The sequence below is a fragment of the Anas acuta genome, chromosome 6 (assembly GCF_963932015.1).
Source record: "Anas acuta chromosome 6, bAnaAcu1.1, whole genome shotgun sequence".
Taxonomy (NCBI): domain Eukaryota; kingdom Metazoa; phylum Chordata; class Aves; order Anseriformes; family Anatidae; genus Anas; species Anas acuta.
The window spans coordinates 14,926,152-14,952,100 of record NC_088984.1 but is presented as its reverse complement, the minus strand read 5'-3'; the positions used below and the strand labels follow the sequence as shown (position 1 = coordinate 14,952,100).

The 25,949-nt window shown below is 43.3% G+C and overlaps 1 protein-coding gene across 1 annotated transcript in view; it reads right to left on the bottom strand.

Annotated features, from left to right (window-relative positions):
* Positions 1-25,949, bottom strand: part of PDIA5 (protein disulfide isomerase family A member 5) — a 97,850-nt gene that overhangs the window by 49,878 nt on the left and 22,023 nt on the right. Inside the window, exons 4-10 of the mRNA XM_068687507.1 lie at positions 20,885-20,968; positions 20,069-20,114; positions 13,560-13,652; positions 12,224-12,284; positions 8,452-8,519; positions 4,203-4,294; positions 4,028-4,099 (exon numbers count right to left, since the gene is read on the bottom strand). Of these exons, the coding sequence (XP_068543608.1) occupies positions 4,028-4,099; positions 4,203-4,294; positions 8,452-8,519; positions 12,224-12,284; positions 13,560-13,652; positions 20,069-20,114; positions 20,885-20,968 (516 nt within the window). The remainder of the gene's footprint in view (positions 1-4,027; positions 4,100-4,202; positions 4,295-8,451; positions 8,520-12,223; positions 12,285-13,559; positions 13,653-20,068; positions 20,115-20,884; positions 20,969-25,949) is intronic.

Here is a 25,949-nt window from a genome sequence, read left to right as displayed (position 1 = left end):
TCTAAAAGATAAGTGACGCGCTCCACCGAATTCCCTGTGATTGCACATGAGCTTAACCATCTTTGATGGCTCAGAGCCAGAGAGACTGCTCAAAGACACGTTGGAAAATCTGGAAATTGAACCTCAGTTGCTCTGGACCAGTTCAATTGCTCATCATTCCACTACACAAGTGCTCTTTCCTTTTATCAATGTACATTCATAACAGAATTTGGCATACGTGAACTAAACCATGCTAACTGACATTTTATTTATTAAAGTACTGCTCACATAAAGTACACCCAAACACAGGAACATTTGGAGCCAGACTTTGAAGCTACTTTATCCTTGCCAGGTGTAGTAATGAGTTCCAAATATCCCCCCAAATTCCCCAAATTCTTTGGCAAAGCACAAATCTGGATGTGGCCCCATCCCTGGTGAAAGCAGATTTACTATTTTTGATTAAAATGTATTATTGTGTTAGCTGCCTGGAACAAGGAATGGCAAACGGATGATAATTCATTTATTCTGCTTTGCTCATTGCTAGGCTGAAAGCCTAGTTTGATAAAAAGAAATCAGCAGAGATATACAGATTCAGATAGCAAGTTCTGTTGATGTAAGCAATGGGCCCAATCCAAGAATATTAAGCAATGTGTGCAAAGCTGCGATGCACACCTCTGATGCAGCTCGTAGGATAAAACAAACCAAAAAACAAACAAAGGTGGGAGCTGCACGAAGCCCAGCAGCCTAAAGAGAAAAAGAGGCAAGTCCCCATCCATGAGAGTTTACCACCTAAATGGCCCAGGAGACCCACAGCACAGGCAGAATTGTGACAATTCAGGGGCTGTGTCACAAAGCTGCCCAGAGAATCACTGTGCTTGCTGCCAAGCCTGTACGAAACAGCAATAATCCACAGGTATGCTGGCAGATGAAGGCTTTCCAGAAAATACCACGACACAATCAATTTGGTAGGGGAGCTGGTTCGAGTAGTTTGAGCATGATGAACACGGACATGCGGGCCACAAAGCACCAGGAGAAAGCTGTGTTCAGCAGAGCCCGGCATGACCTATTTCAGCAAGGAATTAGTAAAGCAGGGCACAGGATGTTTATTCAAATGGCCCACTTTAAAATGCTGTGCATGCTAATTAGCCTACACAGGAGTTGGTAAGAAGTACCTCAAAGCCTGGAGGAGACAACAAGCAAAATCTAAAATGTCATTTAAAACTGAGAGAAGGCACATCCAACGCCTGAAGACCAAAAATAGGATGACAGAAGTCTGGAAGAGATATCAAGAGCTAATTGAATTAAGAACAGAGAGCAAGTTCTTGATTTAATTGAGTAGTTAGGTGGTGCTAAGGAAAGGCCCAAGAGAAGTCCACAAAAACTGCGAGACAAACTAAGCAGCTATTGGAGGCAGCAAGGAGCTGTCTGGCTTGCCTACCATCCAGATCAATGCAGCTGTGTTAGACGATGGATAAAAAAAGAATTGTATGTACAAGATAGCATCTCCCGTGTTAATAATGCTGTGTGTTGGAATAAGACTGTGATGGTTTCTCTCTATCACCCCATAAAAACATCTGAAACTCCACGAGATAGTAGCCAGTGCCTATTAGGAAGATAAGAGGGGTTAAGTACCTGTAGCCAGATGCATTAGGACACTTCAACACAAGAAAGAAGTGCCTTCATGAACTAACAAATGAAAAGGTGTTGGAACCCTCCAAACTAGTAGCTCTTGCTCTGAGGGAAAAGAATGTGAAAAACATCCTCTTCACAGTTTAAGTAATTCTAACCGTTGTTGTTATACTCCACAGCCCCCTGCCCTAAATCAGCACAGATCAACCACTTTCAGCACTTAGCCATGAACATTTAGAGGTCAAAACAACAAGAGGGAGCTAAGAGAAAACAGCTGCCCTTCTGTGGCATCTAACTCGTGTCCACAAAAAACAGGTCATTTCATATGGCACAGTGTCTCCTGGATTCTCTTTCAAGAACATACGGACAAGAGCATGTGCACGCACAGCATAAACACACGTTGGTTTTCCTTGGCACAGACACTCTGGCAGTGCCATGCCCCTGCTGCTCAGCACACCTGCTCAGCTGACTGGCATCTCCTATCCGAGCAACTCCCTGTCTGACTTGCGCAGCTTTGTCTTGGCAGCAGCCTCCACCCTCTCCAACATCACTTCAGAATCGCCTCTCCTTAAAAGCGACACAGCCTGGGGAACCCAGAACTGCACCTGACACTCAGGGAGTTCAGAGACTGAGCATTAGATTTAGGATTTGGTCTTGGTGCCTAGCTAATTCATAGCCTATGCCTGTTCTGCTGTAGTTGTGTTTTCAGAAAAGGGAGCTAGCATCATTCCTCCTCAGAGGTGAGAGGACACTGCTCAAGACACCAATATCACAGGAAATCACAACAGTGATGATATTAAATTCTTGCTTGAGTTATCTGGTGAGAGCTTTAATATTATGCTGTTTTGAAATATAGAGTATACACCCTGCAGCTATCTAATTACAATCTTTGGCTTTCCTAAAGCCCCCACCATACCATTTGACTACTTATACTCCTCAGAGTAATGCAATATTATGCATGTAGCAGATTTACCCTCTATATACAGTATACAGTTTTAATTACGACATCAATTACTGGCAAAATTTAAGTACGCATAATTTCTCAGACGTGCCTTCCTTAAAGTTGCATTTATTATACAAAACAGGAGTAAGAAGGCTACCACTCAGATCATCTTTTGGGAAGCTAATAAACATGCACTGAGCACTAAGTGAGGACAAACAGCTGTCTTTAGCTCTGGACTGCTGGAGTATCAGCCAAAGCCCACTGTGGCTTGTTAGCAGAGATTATCATTGGAAAGAGCTTGCAGCTGTTCTGCTTTGCTTCCAGTAGCTGTGTTCACTTGCTGTCACAGCACTGATAGAAAGGCACTGCATATTACAGGGATTATCTGGATATTACGTGGGCAGACGGGGGAAAAAACTCACCCCAAACATCTAATGTTTCACACATGGTAGCCAAGAGATAACAACATCCTTGCAGAACTGAAAAGCATAATACGGTACAGGTGATGAAGTCACAGCCTTGCTCTGTGGGCTGATCATCTCCTCAACATTGCTGGAGTTGCCATCTTGATCATTAATTTCTGAAAGGCTGAATGGACTAAATGAAGCTTAAAGACTACACCTAAATCTCTTCTCTTTGATCCACAGGGCAGTGCTTGCTTTCACTGTTTGTACCTCCTGAAGCCAACAGGAATACTGCTGGCGCTACGTTTGCAGGTCCCCACCTTGAACCACCTAGCCTACCACTGCTGAAGCCCCTGGGCTATCTGCAACCCTTCCCGTGTCCCCAGCGTAGTCCCATTGGTGCAGTAAAACACATTTATTTTATTCCAATTTTGCTAAGCCATATCATCACAATAGTTTGCAACTTATATCCACATAATTTAAAGATTACTTCTTCACATAATTCACATAATTTAAAGATTTACAACTGTAAACAGACGCCTTTAGGTAGAACAGGACACTTTCAACACCACTTCAAGTCATAACGGGAAACAAGCTTTGTAAAAATGACTAGCAATCCAGGGTGCTAGTTTCTACTGTGTGTCACTAGAAAACACTAAATATTCCATCTGAAGGCTAAGGAACTAATGAGAACTGTGTACTTGGCACGTACATTTTAAATAAAACAACCAAAGTCACACCTTCTGTGAGGTATTAAATTTAGGCACCCAAGATCATTGGAAATTTAAGTTGGCATTTTTAACGACGCCAAGATCTGTGCATCTGCATTAATTTTGGTCCATAGTCAGTACCCTATTACATATGAAATGCAATTGTAAAACGCAAGGCATGCCTAACGTTTGTTTTTTAGCATGCAATCTCTCTGTGCTAGTTTAGCCAGTCTCAGAGGGGTAGTTTTGTTTGCTCTTTTGAGCAGAGGGAATGAGGGAAAGATGGCTGATCCTAAACCATTACATTCTGTAAATAATAAAAGGTACATAAAAGGTGGAGTGTATGAAGTTCAGTGCCTTACTTTTTCAGCCACTCTGCTATATCTGCTGCAGTAGCACCATAGTTCTCAAAGTGGAACAGGAACTTTCCTTTCCTATTAAAGCAACAAAACAAGGTTTAGTGCTTGCCCTGAAGATAAGAACATGCAATTATAGTCAAGTGTATGATTTCTTAAATAGTAGCAAAACATAACTGACTCAAAATAGCAGATTGTAGGATATCCACGGACATTGTATTCTTCCTTTATCCTTTCAAATTCAGCAGAGTAAACATTCATCCCTGCAAGAACCTGAAAAAAACAGAGCATAATTATATTGATTCTTACAATACAGTAGTAACAACATGACTTCTAAAGAGCAGTAAAGCCAGCTAAACTCTGTGCAGGTTCTGATTTCACTCATATTGCTGTAAACCAAGGGTGACTTCATAAAAGGCAATGAAGCGCTTCTGATTTTGACCAAGGAAAAACAGAGCAATATTTGAGCCTAGCCCACAGAAAGCACAAACCATTCAGCCTGTCGTGTACTCCTTGCTCTCACAGCACCTCCATTTCCTTTTATTCACCCCCTAACAGAAATACCAAAAGGGCATTCTCTGAATCTCACTAGTAGTTTAAAATACAAATCTGCAAAGAGAGCACAAGTCCAACTAGAATTCTTTCTTCCTGTGCATGTACATGGCTTGGTTCACATCCAAATGTTAACAAGGACACAAAGAGTTCTAGCCACATTTTTTGGTTTACAATCTCAGCTAATGTCCAGAAAGTCTGCCTGACCAAGCACTGACTTTATCCCAGTTTAAGAGCATGCTGAATGGCAAGGGGGAAAAAAAATCAGCACTACTTTGATGTAAAACATTCTCCATGAGCCCAGGAAACGCCACATGGCATTTATATACTTTAAATGTGTTAACTTACCTGATTGGCAGGGTGCAATGACAGTTGAAACAGCCTTTTCTTACAGATATTAAAAGATGGGCATGGGAGCACAGCAACTTTTCAGACCGGTAAATGAAACAAAAAGCTTCCCTTTCTTTACCTCTGTCCCAACCCACCCTCCACACCAGCAATCCACCATAAGCTTCAAGCTCAGGGCTCCTGTGCCCTCTCCAACTGTCTTTCAAAGACTTTTTTCAAAAGACTTTTGACCTGAAAATTTGAAGATAGGACTAATTCTGAGGTTCTGTGGGTTTGAGATTCACAGTGAGGTTGTTCTGCAGTCAAACCTTCAGCCAGTTGCTGAGATACAACTTCAAGATTAACTTAGTTTTAATGGCATTGACAGCTTAAATCATTTTAGCAGCAGGGTTTTAATCCTAACACCTCCTCCTTCCCCCTCCAAAAACAGGATTTTCTCCTTCCAGCTGAAATATCACATCAGAATTTAATACCAGGTTCCTGACTGCAGCAAACTGCATAGACCAACCAAATGTGCTAGGAGCCAGCATGAAATAAATCTTAAAGCACAAAATCCATGTTTGAAGGTCAACCTTTTCTAATAGCGTGCTGGAAAGTCACAAGAAGATGCTTTGTTTTCTCTCGCCTATCCTGAGAAAGGATAAAGGAAAGCTACCTCAGAGGAGAGGAGTACAGAAATAAGATTTTTACTGGCTGGTCACATCTCTTGCTTTGAATTTTCCTTGTAATTCTAACAACCAGATTGACTTCATTCATAGGAGATACTAAGGCCCAGTTCTCCCCTTCCCTTATCCTTTATGTCAACTCTTGAGGATAGGTAAATTCAATAGGATCAAGATGCAGCAGTCACTTTATACAGTGAGAACTGGCTTCATTAATTCCCTGCTTTACACCAGCCTACCAGATTTAAGATTTGCCAAGAACTTTCAAAAGATTTCCTAGGTTTTACATTAGCATTTCCAGCCACATCTACATCTGCCAGATTGCAGTGATTGATTTGGGTCAAGAACGTGGATTCATTCTGGTGTTCATACACTATGAAGCATAAGTGACCAAAAGTCTATTACAATAGGTTTCATTTTTAAAAACAAAAGTTACTGCTTTAGCTGGCCTATAATCACACAATCATGTATCATCAAGGCTAACAGGGACCATCAAAATATACCTTCTACCCAAAGTCAGGATCCTCCCTCTATACCTAAGCTTCTTCTGCCAGATGTTTAGCTAATTGTCTTTTAGCAAATGACTGAATAACCCTGACTTCAATTTAAGTCCACTACCTCTTGAAATATTCACAGTAAACACAAAGATCAGTTAATTTATTTCACCTCTGCAGTGACATTTGACATACTGCAACACTTTACCTGCTCCCCACCAAGCTACCTGTATCTAAATCAACTTTGAACCTTTGCTAGCTGGTCATATCTTCTAGGCTTCTGACTTCTGTTCTCCTGTGACTCTCCCATCCTGCTACTTGATGGAGCAGAGCTAGGGGAATCTCTTGTGCCAGGGATAAAATAAACCATCCTCTTCTGATGTGGAACCACTCTTTTTGTTTCGTGCTAGGGTTAATGGAATAGAAAACTCTAAACTTAACATAATACTGAACCATACAGTCTTCCTCTCAGCAACTACGGCAAGATGGGACCAGTCCCAAAAGAATATAGCAACCAACGACAGACACAGTTCACCTTTTCATTTTTATGACCTACTAAATAGGCAATACTATATTTCATTTTCCTGCTATATAGTAGCCATAATCACTTTTAACCCTGCCACATCCCGACAGCTAACAACAGGTCTGATTGAAATGCCAAACCTTCAGCTCATCCAAAACAATCATAAACTTTCCAGCATTGCCTGATCTGGAGGTCAACATTGCTCTCAGGCACCCCATGGATAATTTATGATGGGTACAGCAGAGTTAATTTTAGAAATGGCAAACCGTGTACACATCCCACTCAGGAAGCTAACTAGGTCAGATTTAGATGAACAGATTGATATTTGTGAAAGACACTGGTGACAGTGGCATAACTGGACTTTCCTCTGAAATAAACCTGCACTAAAAACACTACAAGTGCAAAAAAGCACCTCTGACCAGTGCCAGACCCCTGAGCTGGGCAGGATTAGCCTAAGCCTACCTAAACTCTTTCCTTTCTTTCTTGGAAATTATCAAACAAAACAGATCTGGAGTTTAAATTCTCTGGTTTGAATTTAATAAAAACAGAACTACATGTGGACAAGGGATAATTGCAGGAAAACAGCGTTTTGCAGCATGCCCTCTCTCTGGCAGTACGTGTGTAGGTGTTTCTTTATGCTTCAAATTCCTGTCCACCCCACGCCTTGTGATAGACCTGCTGTGCAAGACAGGAGTGCCTTCCCCCAGAAAACAGCACACCCTCCACAGAAGGGAGAGGAATTTGCATGCTGCCTGGCTGTATAGAAGCACTCCTGAAAATATCTTATTTAGGACATAGTAAAGCCTTGAAATCTGAACAACTCCCACTGCTTTCAGCCCTAAGCAAACAAGGATTTAGAGAAAAATTTAGAGAAAACACCTTGAAAAACAACTAGCTGAGAAAACATGGGGTAGTCCGAGGGCTCTCAGTACTCATGAAATGCACTGACCAGAGCTGCCCCAGCGATGAACTGCAGTACTTCATCTTTTCCTCACCACGTGCTGCCTCTCTTGAGGAAACTTATAACCCAAGCGATTCAACAGGTAGAATCAGACCAAATCCAGCCAAAGCCATTGAACAACAATCCCATTTCTGTGTCACTCAAGTGTTATTGGTATTACATAAATTATACATAGTGTATTATAAAAACATGACTTGAAAAGTGTCTTCGTCTTGCTTAGAGAGATCAATATGCCTTATTAGTACAAATAGAGAACCAAGTTATTGCAGCTGCTGCAAATTGATTTTATTAGGATCAACACTCACTTTTATTTTAGCCTGGTATAAACGTTAACTTTGTTGACAAAGCTACAGCAATGCTTATGCATGTAACGCTTATGCTTACTTGTTAGGAGGATGATCAAGAAAACGTACAGTAATCCCCCTCCCATAACACTGTGATTCTCCACTGAGCAAGTGGATTAATTATTACTCTAAGGGCATCCATACTTGAGTTGAATAAGAAACATCAAGCCAAAAGCTGATCAAACCCAAAATGGCAAATATTTCTTCATCTTTACAAAAACGAGCTTAAGACGACTATAAATTCACCAAATAGAAGCTAGACAAAGCAGTGTCAGAGCCCACTTTTCCCTGACAAAAACTACATACTAGATATAAAAGGCAAGTGAGTAAATGCCTCATTATGCTAAGTTTTAATAATAGCAAAAAAAAAGGAGATAATCCTGAGCAAATGTGGAACAGCATCATTCATTTTTGGCTTTGTTTCAACTTGTTTAAAAATTACCCAGTTCAATAAATATTTGTGTTTTTAAATATTCAATAAATTGTTAAAAATATTATCTTTTAAAAAAAAGATTTTTTAAATATAAATCTTATCTTCTCACTTACATATTTACCCTTCAGTTCTGTGGCTGCCTGCTGATAAGACGGCATCATTCTCTTACAAACACCACACCCTGATAAAAAAGAAATTGTGTCAGTAACATGCCAACAACTCCATTCAGACTCTTCTACAGGATCTGTGTTCCAAAGCATACCACTATACATGTTTTTATATACAATAATTCTTTAATGAAATTCCTTATTTATTCCACTAAGTAATTATATTATTATTTTCTAAGGATGCTACAACTTATTATATGCTGCTATTTTTGCTATTTTTTCATGCTGCTCAGCTTCATATTCATTTCTTTTCCTAGTTTTGGAAAGAGCAACACCATTTTACGTTCCTAAGGCTCTGGGCTGAGCTCACAGTGGAATGCAAGATGAAAGATGTTATGCTCATCAAGCCAAACCAAAAAGCTTTGTGCATTTCGAACGGGCACTCTAGTGACTGAGAAAGTCAGAATATGGTCTTTAATCAGGGGGGCGATGGGGGTGTACTTCAGATTCATCTCAGTTTAACAGGTCTTTGAAACTCATTTGAGACATCTCCTAAACACATTAAGCAGACATCAAAAGTTAAGCCATGCTCTGTTAATGGAGAAGACAACTCAGGGGAAGCAACAGCCCTTGTAAAATACAAGAACTTTATGTGCTGAGGAAAAGACAAATAGTGAGTGAGGAAGACTACATGCATAGCTGGAGCACACTAAGAGCTGTTTGATGACGCTCGAGTGCTAAGCAGATTAGCAATAAATCACCTTGTAAGCAGCAGGTTTCACCCTTGCCAAGTAAAATACGTGCACGCACACTGGGAAGAGAGGGACTGCAGACAGCATGAAAGGAAGCTGTGGCCATGCACTTCAGACACTTAGTACAGCAACCCATGGTCCACCATGGGACAGCAGTCAATACTTTCTTCTGGTAAAGAGAGAAGGGTTTTGGAAGTATCTTCCATAAAGGAGAAACATATTTTGCAACCACTGGTTTAGGACCACATCAGCATGCCTAAGAGGAACATTATTTAATCAGAGGAAAAGAGAGCTCATTTCTGTGGTCTTTCTCCCTTTGATCTCTCCACTCAAATTGCCAGTGAGGTCATTAAATTAGTGCTGTGTCAAATGATGATTTCTTGGTGGGCACAGACCATTCATCTGGGGTCCACTGAACTCTCAACTTCATCCAAACCACTGGAACAGCATCAAAAGATACGAGCTGTTAACACCATCTTCTGGATCCTCAACTTCTGTTGTCTTTAACAGGCCCTAAACTAGTGATCTCCCCCACTTTTCCTCCTGAACCTCTTACCACTCCCTGGACTTTCTCCTGGAGTACAGAGGCATACCAGCCTCCTCCCACAGCCACCACCCCACCATCCTTCCACTCCCATCCCAGCCCTGCCACTGCCTTGGACTCCTTGCTCCCAAACCCACTGCAGTGGGACCTCTCCTACCCATTAACTTCTGCACTACACCGTTCAAGACTGTCAAGCCACATACGTTCCCATGCAGGCATACAAGACAGACAAAAAAACCTCCTTTTTCTTCTGCTCTTTTTCTTGTATTGTGACTCAGAAGTGGGATTTTTAATTAAACACGTACTAATTTTTCCACTAGGTAACACTTCCATTTTTAAAACCCTGTTTTCAATAACATTTTAAACAGCTCCTTTTTGTTGCCAAAATGCAGACCATCTTCTGCAGGAGTCTCCTTTGGCAGAGTTAACCATAAGTAAATCTGAATGCCTGTAAGTATACCTAATTTTTCATATTTAGTGCTGTCTGACTTATAATATAAAGTCCAAAAGTACAGTGAATGGTCTCCAAATGGCAGGTAATATCTTCCAAGGAAAAGGCATGCTTTTACTCTGAGTCGTTTCACCCAGACCAGGCATTCCTGAAATATTAAAGGAACTACATTTAAGTTTGCAGTCGCTTTCATCTCCCTCTGCAATAGTATGTAATGAAAGAGCCCATTTCCTATGAATCTGCCACAATGAATCTAAACCCTCTGCTTCCAGCCAAGCTGAGAAAGAATGCAGCCGTCTTCCCCATGCCTTCCTAGACAAAGGCTCCAACAACCTCTCCTGCCAAAGACCCTCCACCTCACAAGCAAGGAAATGAACCCCTTTAGTAGCCAGCCTCAATTTGCTGCTCCCAGGTACGAACATTAACGCCCATGTCAGAAGACAGCAACCTGCAACTCCAGCTTCCCCAAGTCTGTATTTTAATAAAACTGCTGGACGTATTCTGTCTCAAGTGGAGCAGGAGTAAGAAAAGAAAAATTGGATAAGAACCAAATCAGAAGGTCTCGTGTGTTAAATAAAAGATGAGGGAGTTAAGAAACGTGAAATCAGAGGGGGGAAAAAAAACACCTTACAAGTAGGCTTCCTTCACAGCAGTTTAGAAATCAGCAAAAAGTATTATAGCACTGAAGACTAGCAGGTGTTTTGCCACTTCAAAAGAAGAGAAACTGGAAGGAGGAGGGCTTCTGGGGGAACGGTTCAAAGAGAACGAAGGGCTAGATAAGGCACATTGCAGGAAGAGACTCAGTTGCGGAAAAACAATTATTCATGATACAGGTAAACTGCGACAGCTCTCCACAGCGGGACGCTCCCTGAGGGGGCGATTTGCAGGCAGAACGGGCGGATCGCCCCCCGCCGACACCGCGGCGGCCATGGCCGCTGGCGCTCTCCACACGCCAGGCCAGGCCGCGCAGGCCCGGCCTGCTGCAGAGCGTGAAGGCACCGCGCTGCTGCTAATTTAATTAAGGAAAAAAACATCCTCTGAGTGATGCAGCAAGCTAAGTCTTGGGCAATTCTGGCCGTCTTGGTTGTACACAGATGAGACTGAAAAAGGTAGAATGGTGTTTCAGGCAATAATTACCAGAGAAAATACACTGAAACAGGAGATAATCCTGCCACGGGATGCTCATTTTAAAAGAGAAACAAACAGCAAATTGGTAGCAATGCCTCACATCAATTTCACAACCAGGACAGTGCCGGGAGGCTTTTCCAGCTTAGGTCACACATTCATTCCTTTCTCACGGCTGCCCTGCTTTCCAGCTGAGCAACAACTCCAGCACAACAATATTTTGTTTTCAAGAACTGGAAAGCCTCTCATATACCTGTCATCAGAAAATGTGAAGAAGCAGTTGTAAATTTGTAAAATTAAGGAAGAAACAGCCAACACGATAACAAGATCAGAGCAATGCAGTGTCAAGGTCGCAAAAGAAATGCAGCGACTCCAACATGCTCTCCCTCTTTCCTTCCTGCCACCCTCCCAATTAAACTCCGTTTGTATTCAGGATACTCCTGCCAGTGACAGCAGAAACACCCAGGGTATGTCCTGGAATGAAGCAGGAAAAATATTCCTGCTCTTGACCAGTGCACTGTAGTTCCCTCTGCAGCCGGTTACCAAGAACAAATAGAGCTTCTTTCAACTGCATGGTCTCCTCCAGAGATCTTTTGTGTAACCACTTGTCTTACACCATGGCCCAAAGTGCGAAAGAAAAAAGCACGTACAACGCTCATTTGCACTTCCAGCGAGAAGCACTGAGGGACTACACCCCCTCAGAAAGCTGCATTAACACTAATGTGCTCAGCATATCGTGCAAATCTAGAAAGAACAACAGGTAAAGAAATTACATAAGGTAATCCACCACATGGATTTCAATGATAAAGATGGGACAAGATGATGTTAGCAAAGCACAGGTAGGGCTTCCAGTCAGCCTTGGTGAAGAAGGGAACAAGAAGTGAAAGGACACGCTGGATTACTTACATGGGGCATAGAACATCATCAGAATGGGTTTGTCTTCCTTCTTCAGAAGCCTTCGCAATTCCTAGCGAACGAACCAAATAAAGTAAAAACAAACTTAGACAAAATGACATCTCTTATTGTGACTTGTGTTAAAACTTTTAAAAGTCAATATAAATGTTAATAGAACACGGGCTCATTTCTCTGGGGGAAAAGAAGGGTCATACTTCCTAACGGACAACACTTAAGTTTCTTCTGCTTGCTCAACTGTAACTTGAAAGGAGCTGGCAAAACTTCTCATAGACACAAATACCCACTAAATATTGAAGACTAGTATCTTTGGTGTTAAGATGTGGAAATTGTACCGTTTGATCAATTTTCAGTTCAGAACCTGTGACTGGAAACATTTTCTTCCTTGATCCATCCAAAAATGTATTCTAACTCAAGAAGTCAGACTCAATAATAAACTAAAGTTCAGTTTCCACACTATGAAACCTGGTCAGGGCTATGAGAGGCCATGAGAATAGATTTTTCAGTACCAGCATGGTGGAGAAATGAGATGAAGTTTTCAAATTGAACACAACCCTTGGAAGACTTATAATAGAGTATAGAAGGTGAACATTAAAAATTAATCTTCCTACAAAAACCTAATGTCAAAATAACTATTTCTAATATTAAAAATGAAAGCTAGAAAATTGAAAAGGCCCTTTACGAAATACCAGCGAGGGTCCAATCAATTAAAGTTTTAAAAATCAATAGGCTAGAAAACTAATACAAAAGACCAAGCTGATTATATTAGAGAGAAAATCATGGGGAGCTCTGTGGTGGCACTGGCTTTTTAAGGCAGTTTTTATCTTATTTGCAGCTTTCCCACTTGCCATGGTAGATGATTACTGTACAAGGTTAAATCACTCCAGATCTGGATCCTGTTCCTGCCTGCTGCAGAGACTTCCTGAGATGACCTCAGGCACATGAGAGTATCTAAGCTTTAACTTTGACAACCTGCAGTTGTAAGAACAGCATTTTACCTCCTACTTGCCTCCTGCAGCAACTGCATCTTGGAAGCTGCTACACTTACTGAGACAACAGGTCTCTTCCACCCTAACATCCACGATGCTTTAATGCTTGCTGTGTGGCTGACAGACTAATATTATGACCACACAGGGAAGAAGAAGGAGGGAAGCAGGAGATGTTGCTCTGTGGTTATTACAAAACACAGGCTTTGTCACGTCACAGTTTGGGTGCTTTAATCTTCCCTTCCAAAAGATATGATGCTTCACTAAGAGTTTAAACAAACATGCACATTCCTCACATTCCATATATTTATAAAACATACAGGACATTTCTCCAGCTGAAGTACCTTTTCACTGTCAATATGCACAATATCTTTGGCTTCAGGATCTTCCTCCCACAGCGGCGCACCTTCTGGATCCTTGAGAAAGGCCACCATGGACTGTAATAAACAGGAAAAAAAAAGTTTTTAAAGCAAAATGAATGAGAACCACCAGACTCCAATCTCAAATCCATGCTGTCATGTGAACCCTATCCAATTAGGACCTTTGTTTTTCCATTTTTATACTCATCTGCTATAGTGGAGATGAAAACCAATCTCCTATTGCAGAACCAAGTGATGTACTGTCGTGTACCTTCCTCAGAACTGATATGCCAGCTTACCAGTGCCTGCTTCCACTATAAAACTGGGGAAAACACATGGAGGTGGACCAACATATAGACAGAAGCTTCAAGGATCCTTCAGAGAAATCTTTCAATAGCACTAGATCTGTAATACTTCCACAGCTACACGCTGGCTTATTATAAAAGATTTCTTTTTATGTAGAGGTCAGGCTTCCACGCCCTTCACAGCATCTGAGTAACTTTTGCATCCAATAGGACCAGCTGGAGGGCACACTGTGAGCAAAAGCAATGAACTCCAAACTTATAAATCAAATTGCTCATTTGGTCAGAGGAAAAATAATCCACCAGTAGTTTCCCCTATGACCCGTTTACCTAGAAACCGCAGTCACTGGATTTTTAAGTAGGAGTGTTGCAAGCTAACATGACAAGAGAAGCAGGAAATGTGAGACCCTATGGTTCTGCAGCTCCCATATTTGACAAGCAGAATACTTTCTCAAGCTTACTTTATAACTGCTCTACCTGACAGACATACAACCAACAATTCCTGTGCTGGCAGATCACAGATATCCTCTTTATCACAAAGAAATAGTTCCTACTGATTCTGATTTCACACTGAGCCTGAGGGAAACTCCAGCCCTCTGAAGTCAGAGACATTCTCCATGGAATTCAGCAGAGCAGCACTGCCCCCCATTTCCAGCTGTATGTAGGGATGTCAGCTGGATCACTTATCCTCAGATGTCTGTGCTCTAGGAAATACAATACTTGCATTTCCATGCTCATTCACAATTCAGACTGCTTTTTCTTTCTCTGTGGCACTGCTTGTAGGTACTCGTTCAGTCCCTGACAGGAACCCTGCTACACCAGCCACATAGTGAGGTCTGAGCAGAAGGTGCTGATCTCTTCTGTCTGGTGACCGATCAATAGGAGTCGAGGGAGCAGCATGGAGTTGCACCTGGAGAGGTTCAGGCTGCATGGTTCTTCACCAAGAAGAACCTTGAAGAGGTTCTTCACCAAGAGGGAGGTCAGGCTCCTCAGGGAAGTGGTCAAGCACTAAGCCTGCTGAAGTCAAGAAGTATTTGGACAATGCTCTTATATGTGGTTTGATTCCAGGGCGGTACTGCATGGAGCCAGGAACTAGACTCGATGATCCTTGTTGGCCCCTTCCAACTCAGGATATTACACGATTTTATGATTCCCTTCATTGTAAGAGTTAAGTTGATGATGACACTACAGCAGTAAGCAAACTTTACTTGCAGTCCAAGCAAAGAAAGTCATGTGAGAGCATTCATTAAAGCCTTTATCAGCCATGGGATATTCTGCCAAACCAGTTCCTGATGGAAGACCAGAGCTGAGTATATGTTAACACACACCAAGAGCATCCATCTTGAAGTCCACCTTTGTAAGCCACCTTCTCAAGAGCAGGTTAGCAGCATACCTGGTGACACCTGTCACTGCAACAGTCCCAAGAAACATTTTTGCCACCTCTCTGCCTTGGCTAGGGCTTCTCTGGTACAATACCCAAACAGCTTATCAACAAATAGTGCAGCTCAGCTCATTTTCCTTCATCGCAACTGGTACTACAGAGCTTGGGAGGATTCAGAGCTTACAGCAGGATTCATTTATGGCATTAATGTTTCTGTCTACTCGCTTAGATAATATTGAAGAGATTTGTCTGATCATAAGAGGCAGCACGTATTAGTCACTAGACAGCAAGCAGAGCACTTAATGTACCCAGTGAGAAGACCTAAGGGGTTAGGTAGTAGTGTTGGGACCACAAACACTTTGAGTAGAAGAAATTTGTTTTCATATGGCATTAGCAGAGAAAGAAGCCAGCTAGAAGAAATTCAAGTAATTTATAACGCAGTTATAGTTGTAAAAAAAATTGAAAACTAAAGGCATTAGCATCCCAAATGATGCTGTAAGAAGACAGTAACATATGGATAAAGGAGAGAAGGACAAAGCCAGGGAGATATTCCACATTTCCGAACACCTCATCAAGTTCTGCTTGCACTCAGTCTGCACAGACCTCAAATATATACTGGCTGGGAGGAGAAAGGGGTCAACATTTTAAACAGCTAATGAGTCCGATTGACTCCGTTAGTTTCAAGAATTCCTACGTGCCAAGTTCAGTGATGTAGAAACAGATGCGGTTAGAGGACGGGGGATTAAAGAGATTTAATTCTTGCAGCCTCTCCCTCTCAGCCAAGAAAGAAAAAAATTAGATGTGTAATGTCTTCTGGCAGGAGCAGGCAGTACGGTGCCTTGCACTCATTACTCCACTCTGTGAAGAGCACTTCCTGCACCCTTTTAAATGGGAAAGAAAAATCCCCACAAACAAACCATGGTGCTGTCTAATCACAGAAGAGCAGTGGTCCCCAGGCTGCTGGGTTAGAGACCTGAGCAAAGTCCAGGCCACGGCACAGCAGCCCCCATGCTGAAGGACCAGCTACACTCCTGCCCTGCCGTGATGGGGTCAGGACCTGCTTTGACACTGCAGCCCCGACAGAGCCGTGCTGGGCTGTAACCTGCTGCCTGAACCCCTGCAACAGCTTTGAACCTCAAACACCAATTCAGCACAACACAGGATGTGTCTTTGTCCAGCATACACTGCAAGTTTTAATAGCACAATAGCTGGCTATCATTTATGGACTCACATTTTAACCTGAAAAAAAATAAATATGGAAACATCCCTGCACATTTCCCTCCTTTTCAGTAATGCAGTAGAGATGCTTGTAAAACTTCCCATGATTTCATACACACACACCCTCCTACAGGAGCAAACTTGAAAAGGATACAGAGTTTACAGCAGGTCTAATTTATTGGGTTAGTCTATTCCCTTTGCTAGTACTGAACAGATTTATACTTTAAAGATTTTCTTCCATTTTAGAAAAAGAGTGAAACTCCCTTGTACTTTACCCTGCAGAAAAGGCTTCAGCAAATTATAGATACAGCCTGGATACTGGTTGTATGGCACTACAGTGGATTAGGACACAGTGTGGCTAAAGCAAATAATTAAGGTCAGAAAGCTATCTAACCTCAGGTCTCCAACAGCAGCTCACTACAAATAACTGGGGGAAAAGCTACACTAGCACCTTTCTTACATAGCATGCATGGTATGGGCTCTCAATTTCTGGCAAAAAGTAATTAAGTTCACGGACTCTGCACCAGCTATTGTATTTGTACCTCTGTTAGCTACCAATGGATCTATACTTTATGACTATCTAATACTGCTTCTAAGACTTTCAAATTCTTAGCTTTCAGAACATACGGCTTTGAGTTCCACAACTACTTTTTTTAAACACAGCAGACTTGTTTCAAATCAGCTGCCTCAAAATGCCACTGCTCGCACTGATGTTTTGAGGTGAAGCAGGTAATCATTCCATTCTTCAAGATACTCACAGTCATATAAACACCTGTCACAACCGCCTTCCAGTGCCCTTTTTCCAACCCCAAGAACCCTCAATGTAAACATTCAAGCCACTGATAGTTCTGATCATCCCCACTGCCCTTCTGCAGTACTTCCATACCTTCCACGCAGTGGGGCAACCCGAAACACGTACTAGATGCAAGAACCCAGTGGACACAGATGGTGGAGTGACATTTCCTCTTCTACTCTCTGCTCCTTCACTAGACTTTTAAAACTACTGTTCAGCACAGGGGCAAAATTTTCAGGCCATCTACTGTCCTGGCTGGTAATTCAGAACCTAGCCTGCCATTACTCCAGCATACCTGGAGCTGTGTCCCTTCCTTCCCTCACATGTTCATTACCCAACAAGTTCTAGCTTTCATATTGACAAGCCACTTGGTATTGCAAGAGCCTTCCCATTTAAAATAAATTAAATAAAATAAATTTTTGATTTATTTTTTAAAGCTATTTCTAAGCATTTTACATCACCAAACTTTGCTACCTTGCTATCCACCCCCTTGACAAGACACACGAACAGCTCCGACCCTAACAAAGGTCTCAGCAGCAGGAGGTTCTGAGCACTAATGTCCCCCCCACTGTGAACACTGAACTACCATTTATTCCTCATTTTTCTAGGAGTTAACCCACAAGGACATCTCTGGTAATTACATAAGGGTTTAGTTACTTCAAGAAATGAAGAGCTTTTCTTAAGATTCTGTGTACACTATCAGCTGGATCAGCCGTATCTATGAAATTGCCGATTATTTCGGAAGAATCCTTTTACAGCGATAAAGCATTTCCTCTTCAGAGCTGTGTCCATTATTCTCCAAAACATCACATTAATATTTGTATGCCTGCTGGATGCCTGGGAAGGAGATCCGAGTTTTATTGCCACAAGCCTGCTGAATGATGTGAAACAAATCCTTTAATCTCCCTGTTCTTTAGGCTGTCCATTTGTCCATAAAATGGGTACGATACCTGATGTAACTGTATCACTCTGCTGCTTGCCGTTTGTAATGTGCTGGAAAACTTGTCACAAACTCAGCTGAAGGTGAGAAAGAAGTGTCACTGCCTCAACACGAGAAACCAGGGAGAAGGGGCATGGAGGGAGAAATCCAGACAACATTAATCATTCTGCTGCTGGCAGCTGTATGAAACAATCACCTGAGTTTTGACCACTGCCCAGCTCTGATGCTCTGCCCAACCCATAAATCATTAGCAGCTGGTTTCACAAGGGCAGTTAAATTAAGAAAGAATAGAGCTCCTGGAGGAAGGGAGCTTCAAAACCCTACTTCTGTCTACATTGGGCTCACACTTCCCTGCACATGGGGTCACCCCAGAGCTGCTTCCTTCTCACCAGCTAGAGGCAAATACACCAGTGGGCATTAGGGAAGGGAGAAACAATCACCACAAAACTGTAACAAAAGGAATAATTCATATAGTTCCTGTTCTGCTACAGTTGTGTCTCAGCTGAAACCCTCCTCGGGGCTCTGCAGGTGCCTTCCAGTTGATCCTATCTGTAAGGAATTGAGTCACAGCACTAACTCCCAGCTGCAGTATTTTAAGGAGAGCAGGAAAGATATCTCAACCACTGTTCGAACCACCCACATTTAGGCAGCTAGCAAGTCTCCATCACCCCACCCACAAAGAGGGAAAAAAAACATGCATTTCTTCAGTAAGTAGAGAAGCAGCCTCAGCCACTTGCTGACTAGGCTAGGTACCTAACATTGCCCTTCTCAGTGCCAGGCAGCATTTCTGCTGCAGGAGATGGGAAGATGCACAGTCCTACTCCCCCCACTTCGTGTAAATCCAGCATAACAACCCCAAGAGCAGGCTAAACAGATGATTCAAGTCACAGAGCATTTCCAAGACAGAGCCCTCCACCATCTACCCCACAGCAAATCTGCTGTGGATGGAAGGTAACAGAGCAGGCGTGCTTAGGAGTGGCCACTCTGACAGAACTAGGTTCACAGAACATCTCACACCAGCTTCTTCCACCCCAGCCCAGCCCCCTGAAGGAAGGAGAAAAGGGAAGTGAGCGTAACCCTGGCAGCCTGAATTGACTTCATCAAGCCTCCAACAAGACCAGTGACTGTGCAGAGTCCAGATTTGCTGGAGAAAGAGGAGGAAGTGAAACTCAAACTAGCATCAGAACTGGACAGAAGATGTTTCTGGAATCCAAATCGTCAGGGAGCACTCCCAGCACTTCATCAGGGCTTTGCAGAGGAAGGTTGCTCACTTTCAGCATGTTTATAGTACATTTCCCCTGTCACAGAGATCTACGTATTCTTTTCAAATTTCATGTCTTTTTCCTTCCATTGTGCTCACAGAACATTGCTTCCTGTTGTTTTGTGTCAAGATTTGCAGGAAAACAAAGGTCATTTCATCCCTGCTGCACTGTGGGCACATCCATAGGGACTGCAGTTCCATGATCAAATCAAAGATAAGGCCACTCAATTGTTTATAAACACAAGACCTAAAAACCTCAGGGAACTCCCTATCAAAATGCAGTATCGACTAATACTTTTAGTTATACTGCCGTCAATAGCATCTGGTAATCAAAACCAGAAGATTGCTATTTGTTATCAGCTTGAACATTAACTCACATGACAGTTTAACATGGGTTCAGTCTTGTTAATAATACACAGCTTTTCTGGATCGGTGCTTGGCAGATGCGTGCACACAAAAACCCTTAGGTCATTCTGACAGCTGTTTATGAAGATTAACCCCATCCCTTTCATGCCTTTAGCATGAAGTACCACCGACACCTGTTTTTAATCCACAATTGTCTCCCCCATACCTAGCAAAAGAATAATAATCAAGTTTACCTTCAATGTGACAGCTCTGTTATATTCAGTATGAAATGCACCGTCCCTGTTGAACAAGGAGTGGGGAATAGTGTTAACTTACAGTAGCGTTGCTGGAAATCATACAGCTGCTCTCCCTCACTTCTCACTAACTAGAATAACATTATCCTGCCAAAGCCCCAGAACTAAGCAGAATTGACACCACAGCAAGTTCGGGAGGGGAGGGGCAGGGAAGAGCAAGGAAAGAGGGAGGATGCAGAAACAGAACGTCATGCAAACAGGTCTCTAGTAAATAATCCCTCTCTGTTGCTTTAACAAGAAAATTTACTAAGGCACGATCTTTGGAGATGCAGCTGCTTGGTGTCTCTTACATTTACAATACTCCCACTCCTATTATTTTCTGAAAACAAAAATCTTGCACTCTCACTACACTTGCCTTTCCCCAGGCATATTACAAAGTACTGCCTCAAGTCAGAAAAGAAAGCACAGAGAGGTAAAGCCACTTTCCCAAGGCACATGCCAGTAGGCAAGTGACAGAGAAAGCAAGAGATCCAAATCTCAGCCACCAATGTTGTGCATCGGGTAGTTTTAGTTCACTGGACATCTCTCCCACAAGTCCAGCTCATATTTTCAATGTGTACTATTCAACAGCAGAGTAAACTTAACTGCTGTTACAACACATGCTTCCAAACTAACGAAACCATGAGCAATTTTATGTTGAGACACAGGAGAAACAAGAAGCCCTCATGCAGCAGCAGAACAGAGCTGCAAGGAGAAAGAATAGTCCTAACAGGGGCATCAGCAATTAGGAACTACAAATCCCAGCCCAGCACTCACTTATAATGGAGCAATTCCACTCCTTTCTCCTTTGAATTAGGATCTACTTTCATCTTCTTGCATAATTTTCGGCTTTCAGTGTCACTGCAAAAAACACATATTGGAAGAAAAATGGTTACAAGAAAAAGAAATCAAATGCATTCAGTTCTGGAAACTCATTGCACTGCTTCCTCTTCAGTAATTAGTTGCACCTAATGGTTAATTTAGAAGCTGCTCAGCTAAGTTTGTGTGACAAGCATTGTGGAAATCTGCATTAGCCAATTTAATTCTTTGGTTTGCCTGGTAAGGACACAAAGGACTATGTTAAAACCACAATTCCAGGCTCTGACCATCGGAAAAGGAGTCCATTCTAGCATGTCCAAGCACCTCTGAGCTGACCTTCTGTACACAGGATTAATATAAAATTCAGGAAATCAACTTTCAGACTGTTACTGTTAGGGTGGTAGCCAAAGAGCACGGTTTGTGAAAAGATTCAAAGAGAAAAAGCAGGTCGGCTTTCATATCTGCCAGAAGCTAACTCAAAAAGATGAAATATCTCCATGGCATCTCCAAGACCAGATTGGAAGTGGCTAGCCTTAAAAAGGTCTCACAGAAAATAAAAATCAGTCCAGATTTTGGAGCCCCAAGCCCAGTAATCCCATCCACAATATGCCTGAGGGATGTGGCCTCGGCTCGTACCAGGGAAGCAGGTAGTTTTCAAACTGAAGAAGAGTGAATTGTTTTCAGCCCAAGCCACATTAGGCTGAGTTGCAGAAGAGAAAAGGGCCACGGGAGAAACTGCAGTGTTGGTTAGGTGGGAGGTAAAGGGTCTTTGTGGAATACGCTGTCCTAAATGACACAAATGCAGATTAAGTCTGCTTCGAGCTGAGTGAATGTGAAGTGAGACACGGACCTGGGGAGATGAGTGAAACAGTGGGACTACAAAGAGAAGAGGATGATTCACACCGATGAAGCCAGTCTTTGCATTGACAAACAGCAAGATTAAAAAGCTTGAAAACTTGTTCCCAGCAGAGGACAACTCATACTTTTTGCACAGAGAAATCACTTTAGAAAATGAAAACACTGAAAACCCATCAAGTTTAAACCAATTAGAGATATATTAGAGGCATCGAGATGCAAGGGTCCCACCAAATGAAGTGCTGCTGCCAGCACCGGCGCTAATTCTGCCGGTGTTTCCCAGCTGCCTTCCTGCAAACGGGAGGAACAACCAACAGTAAGTCTGCAGTGTGCTGAAGATGACAGTGCACCTTCATGGAAACTTCCCAAACGATTATTTTTAGATGGAAGTAAGGAAGGGGATACTATAGACACGTGCATGGGAATCAGAACATTAGGCTGGAACTGAAAGGAGGACTTTAAGGAAGCAGCAGAGCATGTAACCACCTCACCAGTAAGGAGCACTTGCAACCCCCAGTTCTAGAGAAGCATGTTTCTCCTAAGTGTTACTGATCCATGTCTATCCTACATTTTCAGATCATAGCCAAAGTCAGTCACTGCAGCCCCTAAACGTTTTCTTTTCTTCTTCAGGAGGCTGGAGATCCGAGCCTGAGAAGACAGTGACCTTCCTATGGTTTGCTGCATCTTTGTTTTCCCCAGACTCCAGTGGAAGATGGAGCTAAAACATGTTATCTGTTCACTGAATAACATGAACATCCCTCCTTGCAACCAAACCAGGTTACAAAACAAATAACCTGGATTTGGAGTTCTGCTGAGAAAGACAGCAAAACCACCAAACCCAGGGCCAGAAACATCCTGTCTTCACTTACCTGCAGGTCTCACAGGTCAACAAATCTCAGGAGGAGGCACCAGTTTCAGAATCCCCACTCATCTTACCCCAGACACAGATCTAGAGCCATAGACCTATGGCACTGCTGGAGTTAAACACTTGGCAGTTGGGTAAGCCCACGTTAAGGTCAGTTAACACTTGTAAATATCCTTCTAGACACTCCCAAAAGCTTCCAGGATATACAGAGATTTGCAGTCACCTCAGCCGTGTCAAGACAAACATTAGGTGGTGGTGGAGGTAAGCAACTGCAATGCTGAAGACCTGCCTCTAGCAACAGGGGCTGCGACACCCCAGGATGTGGTGACAATTGTTCTGGCACAGGCAGAGGAGCAAAATGGGTGTCAAGGCAATTCTGCTGCCAGTTCTGCCATCAGTTCAGTGCAACTTCAAAAAACACAGAAAATTATAGGGAATTTTTCCTTGCTTATCAGTCTGTATCTCTAGAAAAGTTCTGCAGTGCTTATAGTTGGAAAGGCTACGAAATATGACCACGGTGATGTACCCTTAAGCAAGGCACTAGCATCTCCTGCCACTCCAACGCCTACCAACTCCCTTCCCGTTTGCATGAGCTTCTATTAAAAAAGGAGAGATAAGAACAGCTGTTTCACTAGAAGGAACAGACTAAGCCTGCCCTGCTTTCAGGATTGCTCCATTTTTAGAGATCCCTGTAGCTGCTTGAGTGCACATCCATTATCACAGGAAAGCAAGCAGCAGTTTGCTCCAGTACGTCTCTTGCTATTTACGGGGCTGATTCTCTGCACCAGTGCATTGGGAGTTTACTCTGTTTATGCAATCTATCTGCACTGATGCAAGGGATGGAAGAGGAGCAAATTCCCCGAATAGGAAATGTCTAAATATGTATCAGTAATTTTTTTTCATGCATCAGTGCAGATTTTTGCACATGCCAGGCCCACCGATTCAGATGCTATGCTGAAGTTGCTCTGGAAAAGGCAGAAACCAAGACATGCAGAAACAGCAGAGACGAACCCATTCTCCTTTTCCTTTTTCTTTCATTTACAGCCAGACCAAAATAACCTGCAAAGAGCAGCCCTGCTCTGATATCACTTGGTAATGACCATTATCCTTAATATGAGTAAATATCAACACAGATGCAGCCTGCTCTGAGATTCGTCTCCTTTGGATCGCAGCCAGCAGCCTCTCTCCAAAGACGAGCTTCTCAGCTCCCACAAGGGAGAGGGTAATTAGGACTCCGGTTCTTACAATTTAATTATGCCACTTGAAGAGGCAGCATAAGAGTTTGTTACAACAACTGATGCCGGGGGACGGGACACTGATGGACAACAAACAAAATGCCCCCCAAATGAACCCTCTGCCACCCAGGCCAACGCGCTCCAGATGTTGGCTTGAGGGTGGCTCAGTAACGTGTCCCCAGGAGCCATCCTCAGCTGCCTCGTGGCATTTCTGTGCAGAGCAATCCAAACTTCGCAGATCCCTGCTGTGCTACTGCTGAAAGGGGCCCTGCTTTGCCTGCGGGCACTCCTAAAGCTTTATCTCTCTGGAAAACCATCCAAAGCATTACCTTATCTGCAGTATCACGAAGGACCCGACCAGCAGCTACGTGGTAATAATGTCAAACTGTAAGTGGGGCATCAGCACGGCTTCACTCCTCTCCCACTGGCACCTTCCCCACACTCCCCACTCCTGCAAAACCAAACTGGAGCTGCAAAACACTCCTGGAGAAGCAAAGACACACAGCAGCTTGCATAAAAGGTCTGAGTTGAATTAAGCAAAGAGTCTAAACAACAAGGACAGCACACATCGTAGGAACACCGCATCCTCTCCAGGCACATCTCCGTCTCCTCTCCTGGTAGGCTTTTCTGTCATTTGGGGTTAGAGTGGAGCTGGCAGAAAGCCCCAACAGCAGCACTCCCTGCAAACCTCTCAAGTCCCTTGTCGGTGCTAGCTGGCATGAATAATCACTCTGCAGGGGCAGCCATCTGCTGCCAGGACAGCAGGAGCATGGGGGCTTGCTAAGGAGATCTGACCTCCTTTGGATCACAACTGGCGAAGCCAACATCCAAACAGGACACATTCCCACAGGCACTCATCAGGAGCGGTGCAGGATGCTCTGCTGCAGGCTGGGGAGCTGCTGGCTCGTGGCCAGAAGGGTGCAGAAGCAGTGAGAAAACCTGGTGGCAGTCCCTGGCAGCAGGAGGTACCCAGAGAGAGGCTTTAGCACCAGCCTGGTGAGGTAATTCAGAGAGGGAAAGAACAGGGCAGCTAACACAGCTAGGCAGGAGGAATACAAAAATTAGTTCAGCTGCACTAGGTCCACACAGATTTCTAAAAAAAAAACAAGTCCAATCCGGATAGATCGTGACTAAGAGACAGTGCCTGGAGGTAGAAGCACAAGCTACCAACCTTGGGGCAAATTCAGATATTGTCCTGGCAGGTCATGAAGGCAGCAGGGTAAGACCAAACATCTGCAGCAGCAGCCTTCCTCACAAGCACGAACAAGACCTTCTCCAGCTCCCTAAATACTGCCTATAGCACGTCCTGCTGACCTCCAGCTCCTCAGCAAGATGGGAAAACAACCCCACCTCCACTGCATCCTCTGGGGAGGAAGGGTCTGGAATGACTGTCAGATCGTCGCTCAGCAGATGACAAAAATGCCATCAGAAAGTTGCCAACGTACCAGCACCGTGTGCATGTGCTGTGCAGCCACGTCACTCAGATGGTGCCGGCGTCTGCAACGCAGACGGGCCCAAACCTCCCTTCTTGCCTGTACCCACAGCGTTCCCAGACACCAGAGAGGTGATTAACAAAAACACTGCAGCAGCACTGATTTAAGTAACAAGGTCAGTTTCTGTGCATGCAACCACTCTATCTTGCTCTCCAATCAGCACATCACATAACCACACGAACCACAGCTCTCGCGGTCTGGAGAGCAGATAAAAATCTGGTATCTGTATGTCTCTGAAACAAGGCTCCACAACGCATCTCAGTGATGCTTCAGCAGTCCCTTGCATCAGTTGCACCTGTAGACCCCACAAGGATGGAGGCTTTGCTGTACAGAAACGCTGCCACTGTCCCAACAGCTGGAAGAGATGAGACAGCAGGTCAGGAGGAGGAGCAGGCAGACACATAGCAGGGCTGCCCATAAAACAAGCCGTCCAACGCTGGAACAAGCTTTGGAAGGCACCCATCGAGGCTGTCACCAGGTTATCAATGCACTCTCTCACTATTGCCTCTGCTGTTTAATTGCTTTCATTCCCTTACACCGTGGTGAAAAGCAGCATACAGAGAACAACTCCAGCT